Raw genomic sequence first — 13,556 nt, forward strand, 5'->3', positions numbered from 1 at the left:
GGAGAGGTGGCAGGTATACCCCTTTGACGGTGCACCCCCATACCTCGCCCACCATTGAGTCAGAGTAGTTTGCTCATCTGCTCAAGCCCCTTGGTGGTTTCCTCTCTCACAGGAATAAAATCCGAAGTTTTTATCTGGGACTGCAGGGCCTTTGCACATGCTGTTCCCACAGCCTGGACAGTTCCTCCCCTAAACATCCATCTGCCCAGCTTGCTCTCTCTGCCCCTTCAACGCTTCCTCTTTCCCTTTTTCCACACCCTCCTCTTCCCTGGCCCTCAAAACCCAAAGGAATTGAGGGGTGGGTAGCATTCACACTACACATCATTCGTGTATGTACGACGCCCATTCTCCAGGGACTTTATTTTGTCATTTTGCTTTATCATATGTTATTTATTTTAGGTTCGTTGGGGAGAAAAGGGTTCCACAGAAGAAGGTGCTAAGTTGGAAAAGGCAAAGAATGCCAGAGTCAAGATGCCGGAGCAGGAATACGAATTCCCCGAGCCTCGGAATCTCAACAACAACATGCGGCGGCCCTCTTCCCCCCGGAAGTGGTACTCCCCGATCAAGGTGTGTCTCTCTCTCTCTACTCAGAAATCTATCATCACTCTTGACAAGACACTTACATAGGAAGATCAGACTCTTGACATGATCAAATATCCAACCAAATTCCAGATTATCACAAAGGAACACATTTCTAAAATCATGGACTTAAAAGTATAGGTATTTCCTTGCTCTGTTTTGACAATATCAAGGTTGAGACTAGGCTTTTAAAAATCACCTTGGCAAACAGGTGGAATGCAAGTGGACTAGGAGTCAGGAGACGGGTAGGAACCCTAGAAGATCACCGTACATTTCTGTAATAGCTCACTTCAGTGGTAGGCAGTTCCACTAACCAAAATGGCAGCATTGCCCTTGATGCCTTATCTGTCTTCCTCTTGCCATAGCACAAGCCCATCCCCCTTTATCCAAGCCTCCTGCCAGCCTTTCAGGTGTTGGCCATGGAGCTAGGACTCACTCTTCCTGGCTGTGAGCAAAACCCCTTTTTTTCTCCACTATCCCTCTTCCCCTCCACAGCTCCAGAAAGTAAACCTCTTTGGCTTCTTAGGAAGTGTAAGCCGTAGAAGGTAGTTAATCCTTCCTGAAGGCTTCTTTTCTCTTCCTCTTGTTCTTCCTCTACGTCTATAGTGCACACAGAAACTAGACCAATTCCAAGGCCACAAGTGAAAGACCCCGTGTGAGAGCCAGCTCTCGTCATGCACGGGCACACCTGCACCCACACGGCCTTTACCCTTCTTCCAATGAGAGTGAAAGTAATATTCACCACTCGTTAAGTTATTTGCTAATCTTAGAGCAGCCCTTGTCCTATGAAATCAAAAGAAATAATCATTTTAAACAATGCAGTGCAATGTCATTGGTAGACGTTTCATCTCAGCCAAGCTAGCTCATGCTCCCACTAACTGTATTTTCATTTTGGTTTGCTGTGTTTAAAGCAAGGAGATTCTTTTTTAAGATAAGTCCCCCCCCCCGCCCCCCGCCTCAGGGCAATGGCTTGAACTCTGGAAAGATGTGGGCGAAACATAGCTTGCTTGCCTAACAGCTGTTTGCTTCTAATTATTTTCTCATGCAGAACATGCAATGGCGTGCATGCGTGTGCAGACAGGAAGGAGCCAAGCAGAGTCTCTGAGATGAACAAGAAAGGGAATTTTCTATTATGTCGTTTTTAGGAATCTGTACCTTGTGACTAACATGACATACTTGGTTGTAGCCAGGTTTTCAGTTCTGTAATCTTGGATTTGGAAAGAACGTTAGTTCTGTTTGAAGATTCCAGTTTCTGCTTGAGAGCATGTTACTCCTCTGCTAACTGGTGGTTTAGGACTGAGTTTTAGGAAACAAATAGGGATAGAGAACGACTAGATTTAGAAATCTAAAAACATTCCCAACACCCACTTGGAATTAGTGTCAATTCAACAAGCATTTGTCGTGCTGGGTACTGCCAGATACTAAGCATACAGAGGTTCTCAAACCTGGGTGAGTATCAGAGTTACCCTGAGACCTTTAAAAATACAGATTCCCAGGCCTCGTGACTTAGCGTCACGCAAAAAGTTTTCAAAGGCACATGGGCCATCGTCACTTGCTCACTTTTTCTTATCCAGTGAAACTCCTTCCCCCTCCCCCTGTGCCCCCTATTTAACATCCAGACTCCCTAATCCATACCCTTCTGTTGCCCCCAATTACTCTTCCTTCCAAACCCCTGCTCTTGGGCCTCCTCCTTAGTCACTGTGTTCAACTGCTGGTTCGCATAGTGTGGTCTCTGGACCAGCAGCAGCGGCATCCCCCAGGAACTTACTGGAAATGCGCATTCTCAGGCCCAACCCAGATCTACTAACTCCATGACTTTGGGGGTGGGGCCCAGCAATCTGGGATTGAACAAGCCCAGTTAAGAAATTGTCCTGAAGGTTCCAGCCAGGCTTCCCTAGGAGCCTCCCTGAAGGCAGGAATCTTGGCACTTGACCATGATCACACCTCAGAGATTTGCCAGAAGTCCCAGCAAGCAGGCCCACGTTAGAGCTCGCAGCCCCTTTTTACCACAGACCCAACTGCTGGATTCGTGTGAAGTGGTTGAGAATCTGAATGTCCAGGAAACCCCAAACAGCCAGGTGGAAAAGACTTGTGATGCTGGTGGACGGGCCAAGGCCCTCAGCAGGACTGCCCTCCTCTGACCTGGGAAAGGTGACTGCCATCCTGCTGGTGGGGCAGCTCAAGCCAACGCCTGCTCAGCTCATTCTATACAAAAGCCCGCTGGTGTGACTGCCCATGCTTGAGTCTTCTCCCCACCAGATTGGACCCCTGGAGGCACCAGGGACGCCTACCTCATCTTTAGCCTGTGGTAGACAGTACCGCGCCTGGCCCAGCACAGGGACTCCAGCGTCTCTTGTTAAAGAGCTGACATGAAGGATGAAGTAGGAAACCACCCCAGAGCGCGCTGCCGGTTAGACTGTCTCCTGTGATGCACACAGATCACGCTGGCACCTTCAGTCTGAAGAAGGTGGCATTCTTCTTGCCATCTCTTTGAGGAGAGGAGAGAAAAAGAGGTCATCATATGTGTTTATGGGCCGGGTGGTTGACGGAAGGGTAGAAACAAGGAGGTTTCAGAATAGAAGCCCAGAAAGGAATTCAAAAGTAAAATTGTCTATCTCTCCAGAAGAAGGGCGGACTTGCTACAACTTCCGAGTTCATACTGTCGAACAAGTCTCATGCTCCGCGATGAGCCCCATCTTCGCCACGGTGCCTGTGGACGTCACTGGGCCTTGGAAAAACATTTAGCCTCATGTAGTACCATAAACTCTGCTTCCCTGAGCCCTCTGTCTGGATTTGTCCCGGTCTTGGCAGGGAACAGAAGCACACTCAAGAGGGTTGAACTTTTGGTGAGGGCGGGGTTAAAGGAATTCACAGAGATCACCATGCGTACAGGGACTAGCAACAGTGGGAGCTCTTGCACCCCTGGGCCTAAAGGACAAGGAGAGGAGATGGCATCATTGGAGCCAGTGGCCAGGAGAGGAGGCCACCCATTGGGAGCTGTGGCCATAGAGAGGGAATCAGCAACCTAAATCTGCCCTACACCCTGTTTTTATATGGCCCACAAACAAAGAGTGGTTTTCCTTATTTTTAAGTGGTTATGTAAGTGTCTCTATAATATCCTAGAGTTTGTCTCTTGAGCTACAAAGCCTAAAATATTTACTCTGTGGCCCTTTACAGAAAACGTTTGCAGATCCCTACCCTATAAGAACACAGCCACTGAAGAAGGCAGGGGGTCAGGGAGGGAACCAAAGGACTGAGCGCCCCCACCTCTCCCTCATCCTGCCCTCATCTCCTCTGGTACCACCGACCGACCAAACCAAAGGGAAACCCGATGGTGTTATCTGTAGAGGGCAGGCTTCTAGGGCATAGAGCTAGGAAGGCAGAGAAAGGGAGAGAGTGGATGGGCGCAGACAGCTCAAGGAGAATGACCACCCTACTCTCTGCACCCACTATAATAGGGACAATACTCCCACCTAGTGCGAAACTTTTAGGAGACACTGGGAAGACCCTTAGTTTCCCCAGTGAAAGTGGTCAGAATCATATACCTCTTTAAATGTATTGCATTTAACTCACTTTTTTCATGCATTTTATGAAACAGATATGAGGAGCAGAGAAGCAGGTGAGTGCATTTGCTAAGCAAACCCAGTGGGGACTCATCAAGAGAAGAAGTCCACAATGGGTTTCTCCCCGCCATTCCCCAGTCTAATTTAAGGCACTGACCACAGCAGCCATACTTCACCCTTTCCTCATTCCAAGCTCATGACTAGGAAATTTTCCAATATTTGGCCTTAATTTGCCTTTGCTCAGTTTTCACCCCCTGGATTGACAGCACCCCATGCTTCTCATTAAATTGGGACTGACCATTTCAGACAAGTTAAGTAATGCCCAGATAGATGGCCTCCAGACAGATTAAAAGCAGGACTGTTTTCAGGTTTGCTGGAAGGCTTGCGGCCTCTAGAGAAACCATTTTCTCCCTCTCTAGTAGCTCCTCCACATGACTGGAAATGACAGAAACGACAGCTGAAGGACACAAGCCAGACCCCAGATGGCCAGGCAGACCGGCTGTTCTTTGCAAGACAGCCAGGCCGTGAAGGAGCAGAGTCAGCCCGTACTACTCTCAGGGCCTGGGAGGGGGTGGTCTTCTGTTCTGCTCATTTTGTACCAGGCCAGCCTTCATCCCTGGCCTAAAGCACCTTGACCTTGTAATCAAGCCGCATTGAGTCGTGAAACTGTACTGGACGGAGCTGTATGTAGCCCAGTAAACACGCCAAAGCCTGAAGTGTTGTCAGATGGGCCGCTGATGTTGAGCAGACTTTTTCTTGTCCCTCTCTGGCTACTTTTTATAATAGCTCCAAACTTTTTTTTAAACAAAGACCGAAACTCAAAAAGAGCAAAGCAAAGAGTACCCCGTGTGAGTGTGTGCACGTGTGTGTGTGTGTGTGAGAGAGAGACAGCGTGTTTCCAACGTTATTCATTCATCTATTTCTTTTGAAGAGAAGCAAGGGTCACAATATTTACCATGTATTTGAAGGTGTAAAAATTCCCGTGTTAGTCTGTAACAGCCCTATCGTTGAGCTCCCTTCAAAATTCTCAACCTCTGACTAACTTCCAAGCAGCCAAGGCAGACAAACCAGAAGAGAAGACACAGCTGTTGCCTGGCCAAAATTTAGAAAAGGAGAGAAAAGGAAGCGCAGCCACAAACCCCAGGCACCAGGATGCTTAGAGTGGTGGCCGCATAAACATTCCTGGCCCTGTCTTGTTGTTTAGGAAGGAACAAAAACTAGAGTTGACATAGAACTCTGCTTGCCTGCCTTTGTGGACTCGAAGTCTGTCTGAGCCCGAGTCTGGTTTGGGAGCGTGGAATTGGTAAATTTCTCATTTGATAGTCAAAATGTGTCAACTTCCTATGAAAGAAAGCTATACTTAAATGTCAGCTCATATATTCTGACAGGGGGTCCTGAGGGTAATGGGAAAATCTCTGTTTCAGCTTCCCAGCAGCCGTTGGGCGTTTCTCCCGGGGAGGGATCAGTGCCTTGAAATGCGCCCTACGGACAGGCCTGTGTATGATGGACACTCAAATCCGAGATAAACAGTGGAGTCAACTCAAAGGTCCCTCCCTCCCCTGACTTCGGGTAAGCCCAAGGGCTGGTGGAGAAAATCCCCTGAGGCCTTTCATGCCCCAAAGGGATATTATCAATAACCTCATCAGCTGCTATCTTGAAATGACAGGCTGCTACCCACGTTCAGAAAAATAAAGGCTCCAACAGCCTTTGTTACACACTTCTCCTTGACCTCAGAGAGTAATTTTTTATCCTCTTCTTGGTTATAAACACACTTATTCTAAAACTTACTCCAGCTCTTGCATAAGAAGCTACCTGCTGTAGGAGCAGAACAGGTGTTGGAAGTGTCAGTTACACAGATTGTTTCCTGTGTCCCAGAGGTGGGACTCAGAACCTGCAAGTACTACTAGGACTAACTAACTAGTCTCACCTTGGCCAGAGGAGCCTAAGGACAGCAGCTCACCCGGATGAAGCCCTCCCCTGGGTGAGACATATACTGTAAGTTGGGCCCAATTCCAAACGCTTTCCATGCACTCGCTCCTTTATTTCTCACATCAACCCTCAGAAGTAGAAATTCCTACTACTCCCATTTACAGAGGGAAAAACTAAGGCACAGAGTGGTTAGATAACTTGCCTAAATTCATACTGCTAGTAAGATGTTTCTTGGTTTATTTTATTAATAGCAAAGCATCCATTCAAGCTAGCAATGAAATCCGTTATTAATCAAACAGGAGAGAGGACTGGGAGCCTGAAGGTAAAAGACCAATCAGGAAACTGTTCACAGGATGAGTGACAGGCGATGAGGGCCGGGGCCAAGGCAGGAGCCATGGAGACAGTGGGCCAGGGTGGACAGGAAGCAGTGGGAGGAGAGCTGTGACAGAGAGAATGGCCATGAGACACGGTTGAAGTTGAATATGAGGAGCTGGCCGAGGGAGAGGACGTGACAATGATTCTCTGGTGTCTGGCTTGGCCGGGGAAATGTCAGAGGTGCCAGGAACCAAACAGGGCGTACGAAAGGGGGAGCAGGTTGGGGAAAGATCTTTCAGTTTTCACTACCTGTGCTGTATCTGCGTGACAACTAAAATTTGTAGGTTATTGGATCTGGAGTTCAAGAGAGGTCTGAGCTGAAGGTAGAATTTGTAAGCCATCAGCAGAGAGATGGTGAGAGCCCCCGAGTGGACCACTCAGCCTGAGGGAGAGGCTGGAGGAGGGGAGCACCAGGTGGAGGCTGAAAAGGACTAAGCCGAGAGGTAGGAAGGAGGAGGCAGAGGCTGGAGGCACTGAGGCCAAGGGAGAGTGTGCAGAAGGGAGAGGCCCAGTGCATGAGGTCTCAGAATCGAGCAAAAGGAGGCCCAGCAGTGGCCAAGACATTTGGCACTTGGGATCCGTGGGTGGCCTGAGTGGGTGCAGCTCTGGTGGAGTGTTGTGGCCACCAAACACTGCCAGACAGGCCAGACCACAGCGGGCTGGAGGGCGATGAGAAGTGTGGCCTGGGGGAAGTGGAGAGGGGGTTGAAGGAGCACAGAATGGAGGACCGGTGACGTTCACACTATTGGATTCTTACACTCTGCATTACGTTCTTTTCCGTCTTTCTACAGAGCCTTCCAGATGATCATTTTAATGACTTGCCCATGACCATACATAATATTTAATGGACACTTTCTTTTTTTTTTTTTTTTAAGATTTTATTTATTTATTTGACAGAGATAGAGACAGCCAGCGAGAGAGGGAACACAAGCAGGGGGAGTGGGAGAGGAAGAAGCAGGCTCATAGCAGAGGAGCCTGATGTGGGGCTCGATCCCACAACACCGGGACCACGCCCCGAGCCGAAGGCAGACGCTTAACCGCTGTGCCACCCAGGCACCCCTTAATGGACACTTTCTATGAGACGAGTATCTAAGTCCAATATCTAATTGCAGGCCTTATAACAAGTCTATAGGGTAGACGGTACCATTGTGGTCCATTTTAAAGATGAGAAAGGCGAGGCTTAGGGAAACGAACCAGCTTGCCCAGTACCGTAGACCTGGGAGGGGCAGACCCAGAATACAAACTCAGGCTGTCTGAATCGTGCTTTGTGCTAAGCATCACACTAGGGCCCACTGCCACCAGAAGGCCTGACTTACTACCGATTCTCGTGGTGTGACACATCTGCGTGGTCTCTGCTCTTCTGCTCTGCGTGTAGCTTTAGCTTTAAATTTCGGCAAATATTCTTCCAGCCCCATCTTATTGCTCCTCGTGTGTGAAGCAGTTGAGTGATTAATACACGGAACGCTGTGGGTGGGCTGATTTGCAAGGACAAATACTGGGCGTCCCCCAAAATAGGGAAAGAAAAGAGGCATTCGTCCAGGAAACCCACCTGGTTTTATCCTGAAATATAAATGCTTATCCCAAGGAACCTTAAAGGAAAACATGTAACTGATGATTGAAATGGTTTAATACAAAAAACCATGCTGAACACAGCAGCAGTCCCATCCAGCTTTCTAACATCATTTCAAAATATTTTTAGAGGCTTTCATAAACACTTTGCCAAAAGAGATGAGAAACATGACACTTAGCAAGACGAAGTTTAACCCACAAGAACTTGAGCAAGAGTTGATAGAGGTTCAAGAGCAGGCTTTTTTGTATTTGATTATAACCCACAGGAAAACAATGTCAACACATGAAGTCTTCAGGGTGATATTCTTGAATTGATGCTTCCGCTATAAAAGCTTTGTGTCAAGCAACTTGAAGGGCTCTGGACTTCCCCAGCCTTTCGGCACCATCCTGTAGAGACCAGCTGATGGCCTTCAAACATGCCTCACTGAGACCCCAGTAGGAAGTACAGTGTGGCCCAGTGTATACTGATGTGTGCCTTGTGCACGCACACAAACACCCACCGGTACACACGCCCAGACACATTGAACTGATGCGAATTTGTCACAAAGTCATAGTGACCATCACCATGTGCAAGTGACTCGAGTATTTTCTTCCCTCTTCTATTTTATTTCTTAAACTTTCCAGTCCTAATACACAGAATTGTTTCCTGAGGACTTGAAGAGTTGCAACCCAGAGTTTAGAAACCCTACTCTAAAGGATCTAAGTTGAAGTACTCCAGCCAGAAGATGTGCACGAGGAAGAATCTACAGTTGGTATAATAGAGAGTACATGAGCTTCGGAATTACACAGCCGTGGGGTCCAATCGCACCTCTCCAACTTACAAGCTGTGTGTCTAGGCGTTAGTTGTCAGTCTGACCTTCCGCTTCCTCTCCATAATCTTTTTGGACTTTGGCAGAAGACCCTTGTGAAAGCACCCAGCCCAGCAATTAGAAGCACTGAATTCATTCATGCATCCAACTAGTATTTACTGAGCACCAGATGCTCCCCTAGGAGTTAGCAAACCCAGTGACACCGCTGCTTTCCTGGAGTTGACACTCCGGTTGGCAGAGACAGACGATAGACAAATAAACATAGACTATGTCAGGGATTAATAAGGGCCCTTGCCGCTGTAACAAGCTACCAGTAACTTAGTGACTTAAAACACCAATGGATTATTTTACAGTTCTGGAGGTCAGAAGCCCAAGATAGGTCTCACTGGGCTAAAATCAAGGTGAGACCAGGGCTACATCTCTTTTAGAGGCTCTAGGAGAGAATCCATTTCCTTGTCTTTTCTAGAGTCTAGAGGCTGCCCCCTTTCATTGGTTTCTGGCCCCCTTCCCACTCCAAAGCACCCGTTTGTTGAACCTTTCTCACAGGTATCACTCTGACTCTCCGTCTGTTGGCACAACTTCTCTGATTCTGACCTTCCTGCTCTATGAAGGATCCACACGGTTATACTGGGTCCACCTGCATAATCCAGGATAATCGCCCCATCTCAAGATCCTTAACTTAATCACATGGGCAAAGTCCTTTTTGCCCTGGGAGTTAACGTATTAAGGGTTAATAGAGCAAAGCTAAATAAATGTCACTGTCCCCTCCTGTATTTGCAGCAGGGAAATCAACCTCATTCAGCACGGCTAGGGAAGGAGAATGGCTAGAGGCACTAGACTGCCTTCATCACACACTGAAGACTTCAGCACTCACAGACGCACTCCTCTCAGAGTCAACCCATTGCCTACAACTCCAAAGGGGTTGTGATTTGGGGCAATCTGGGATGTTTGGTCATCTGTCCCTTGAGCCTGGGATTCCTGAACAAGTCACAGGTGCTGAGTGAGCCTAGGGGACAACGAGGGATCTGCATCCCAGGGCCTTTCATTGGTCTTGCTCCATTGACATTTCTGTTTAGTAATTTTCCTGGATTTGTCATCATTGCTTCATTCATGAACTCTGGGCATTAAGTGGGAAGAAAAAACTTTAGTGAAAGTTGAAAAGATAGACTTGTGGTGTGAGGATATGCCCAGAAATGTGGTAAAAGCAAAATCTGAGAGCCTGAATGAGCTTCTCTGTGTTTGCAGATTTGGGGCTGCCCCCAAGGCTCAGCTGTACCCTGCATGCAAATCAGGGTCTCTTCTCCTTCTACGTTCCTGCAGGCCCCTGAACTTAGGGCCCGGAGAGCCCGTTAGCCTGTTACAACCACATTGCCGGTGGTGTGTTGTTCACATGACTGAAGAAGTATGGAAAGTTCTACATGTCTGTGCTGGCAACTGCTCTGGTTTCATTTGTAATCTTAGTGCATTTGTTTTTGTTTTTGTCTTTTTCAGGGAAAACTGGATGCCTTGTGGGTCCTACTAAGGAAAGGATATGATCGTGTGTCTGTGATGCGTCCACAGCCGGGAGACACGGTAGGATTCATTAATGGTGTCACACACACATTGTTTTTCTCTCTCCCTCTGACTTCGCTGAACTAGAATAACTCCAGATATATCCAGCTGTTATTTTATGTTGTGAAAATCAGATACTAATTCTCAAAATTCTGGTTTCTATAAGACTTTGAGTGTTGACTTGTTTTTTCTGGAAAGGATTTTGACCTAAATAAGTCAAGTTAAACTTCCTAGAACTAGAGCTTCTTAATTGATAGGTACTGTGAGTGAAAGAGACAGGGCTGGCTTGTGCCTAGGCTGTGCCAGGAGAGAGGCCTGCGGCTCCCCAGAGCAGTGGCCAGTGGTAACCAACAAGATGCCAGCCACAAGATGGGGCAAGGAAATGAGGGCCACAGAAAACTCCCACCATCTTCCAGCAGGTATTGGGCCCAACTGGTCCAAGACCTCAGGAGGGTCTTCTGACAGTCAGGGACCAAAACGGTCAGGGCCAAGCTTGGAGTGTCTCCAACTAAGAGGAGGCAGAAAGGAGGAGCCAGCCATCTGGCCCATCTTCATTCTGTCAATGAGAAAATAGAGGACAAGAGAAGGTGAGTAATTTGTTCTGTTCACACAGTAACAATGCTAGAAACAACCCCAGTTCTCCTGAAATCACACTGTTGCTCTGTCTTCTTGTAAGAGCTTGTCTCTTGTCCCTATATTTTATAAAACGAAGCTTGGGACCAATTTCTCCCTCAACTATCAGCAAACTACACCTTCCATCCACTTCTCTAGGAGTCAGACACACTAACCCAAAAGCAAAATAAAGGTGTCTGACTTGGAACTCCTTTCAAATCAGGTAAAGAACTTCTTTCTTGGCAGGAAAACTCCAGGCAAGTTACTTAACCTCTCTGAACTTCAACTTTATAAAATAGATGACACTTTGGCTGGTTGGAGAAGGTCATGTTTGTGAAGAATTTGGTCTAGTGGTGAACACACAGTAATGCTCAACCAATGGCAAATATAATTGTGATTATTTACTTGGTGCTTTTCTACTGTCTGTGAAGGGCTGATGCAGAAATTCAAAGCATATCACAACTACTGTGTATCAGGCGTACCTGCTTGTTTACCCTGCTCGCTCTTTGACACGGGACAACTGGTAAAACACAAGAGCACAGCTATGAGGCAGGCCCCTCTTCCTTTGCACCTGCTGACAGTGGGTGGTTTGTGGCTGAGGGGATTTGGTCTAAAGTTTCCTAGCTGTGCGATTAGCTGTGTCTGCCTGCAGGTTGTGGCAGGGACAGCAGGCAAGTAGGATGTGACAGGAACCAGGTCATATAAATGTGGAGCTGACTTGGCTCTCGTGGCATATGGAATTCGTATTTTGTCTGTGAAAGTCCATAAGAATACACTGTGATAGCAAATTTTAAGGTGCAAACTCTACAGTTAACAGAAATGAGCCCAGGCCGTAAACTTCGTACACTCGGGGTGGTATTTGGCCTCATGAGTTAGACATCTGTTTTCCGTGGGAAATTAAGAAGTATTTTTTAGCACGCATGAGACTCATCTAACAGATTAAGAAAAAACAGTAAGATACCTAAACTCAGGTTCAACAGTACTATTTTTTTGTCACGGAATATGCTGGTCATGTGTGCAAGCCCGGTTCCTTCGGAGCACCTGAGAAACAGCTCCACTGAGATTTGTTACCACGCCATCCCCCACAGGGCAGTTTGGCAGAAACAAATTCGTAAGCTGAGTCAACGGGAGAAGTCGTAGGGGTTAGTGTGATGGATAAGACACAGGCATCAACACTGTTTGGCATGAAAAGGCCAAAGGGATAAATCCAGCAACAATGGAATGCAAACTGATGGAACGTCCTCTCATGAATCACACCTCAACTGAATCTCCTGTTTGCGAATTTTGAATGAAAGTTTGTATTAACATTTGAAGATGTTCTCTACACTTTTGAGAAACACGATACCGCCTTGAATTCTCATTCTCCGATCACACTAAATAACAGATCTGAAGTACAGAAGGTCTGAGAGTTAGGATACATCTGACCATATTCTCAGTACTGTCTCAAATGGATTATTGTCCCGCCTACTATGAAATGGGCTTTCTTTATAGAAATCCTGATAAAATTTTAAGACACATAGAGAAACAGATGCCGAGAATTGTGTCCTTGTCGTCATGACGATGGCCCCAGACATCTTGATGTTCGCATGGAGTTACACGAGAAAGGTCACAGAACAGAACAGGTAGGAAGGGCACCTCAAAGCTGCCTTGTGGCAACTCAGGAAAGAGTTCCCGGGGAGGGGGGCTAGGTTGTAGCTTTGTGTACGTGCTTGTTCTTTTTTGTTTTGCATAACTTCAGGAGACTCGCCACAGATCTGCATCACTGGCACGGTGATGACTCTGTACGAATTCCTCAGCACTGATTTATGGGGCTGATTTATGGGCTGACCACATTTTCCATAAACTCAAAATGACTACATCCAGGCATGTGCTTGTGAACAAGAGTCACAGGTTCTGAATTTTTCCTTTAAAACAAAAACAAAAACAAAAATCACCTAATTACATTCTCCATTACATTCTGAATGGTTTCAAACACATGTTGACCTCACAGAAACCTGGCAGTTCTTCCTTCTCCGTTCCTATCTGCCCCATCCTCCCCAGTTTAACCCACCCTGGCCGTGCAGATGCAGACAGGGCCCACCAACAGAGCCTTTGAGGCTGCCTGCTCAAAGGACTGAGTGCCTCCTGCCTCCACCACAGACTTGAGGGCTGCGGAGGCCCGAGCCCAGAGCCACACCCTTCCCTGGGACTGGCGCCCACCACCTCAGAGCTGTCCAAGCCCCAGGTCAGGGAAAATATGAATGGGACCACAGCAGGAGCCATGAGCTTCCAGTCCACCACCAGCCTGGCTTCCTTTTTCTTCTTGGGGTGGGCTCACAGTCCTATTGTTCCTTGGTACCCACCAGGAAATCCCTGGGCCAATATGCAAGAGAAAATGCCAGAAGAAACCACTAAAGTAGCAAACCAGCAACACATCTGATCCTAAAATGTAAAGAGTTCACTAAGCATGTGATACCCTTTGCTGAAACCATCCCCCTGCCTCCAGTATGTAGCTGTACTATGCTTTTTCTAAAACACATACCTCAGCATGACATTCTGAGGCTTCAGACTTGCAAAGACCAGAAAAAAG

General features: G+C 47.3%; 1 protein-coding gene across 2 annotated transcripts in view; it reads left to right on the top strand.

Moving 5' to 3' along the window:
- ANTXR1 (ANTXR cell adhesion molecule 1) overlaps positions 1–13,556 on the top strand; it is a 213,204-nt gene that overhangs the window by 153,567 nt on the left and 46,081 nt on the right. For both annotated transcript variants that reach the window (XM_026484155.4, XM_044377552.3), the window contains exons 16-17: positions 400–567; positions 10,316–10,396. In XM_026484155.4, the coding sequence (XP_026339940.2) occupies positions 400–567; positions 10,316–10,396 (249 nt within the window). The remainder of the gene's footprint in view (positions 1–399; positions 568–10,315; positions 10,397–13,556) is intronic.

The sequence above is a fragment of the Ursus arctos genome, unplaced genomic scaffold (assembly GCF_023065955.2).
Source record: "Ursus arctos isolate Adak ecotype North America unplaced genomic scaffold, UrsArc2.0 scaffold_8, whole genome shotgun sequence".
NCBI classification, from domain to species: Eukaryota; Metazoa; Chordata; class Mammalia; order Carnivora; family Ursidae; genus Ursus; species Ursus arctos.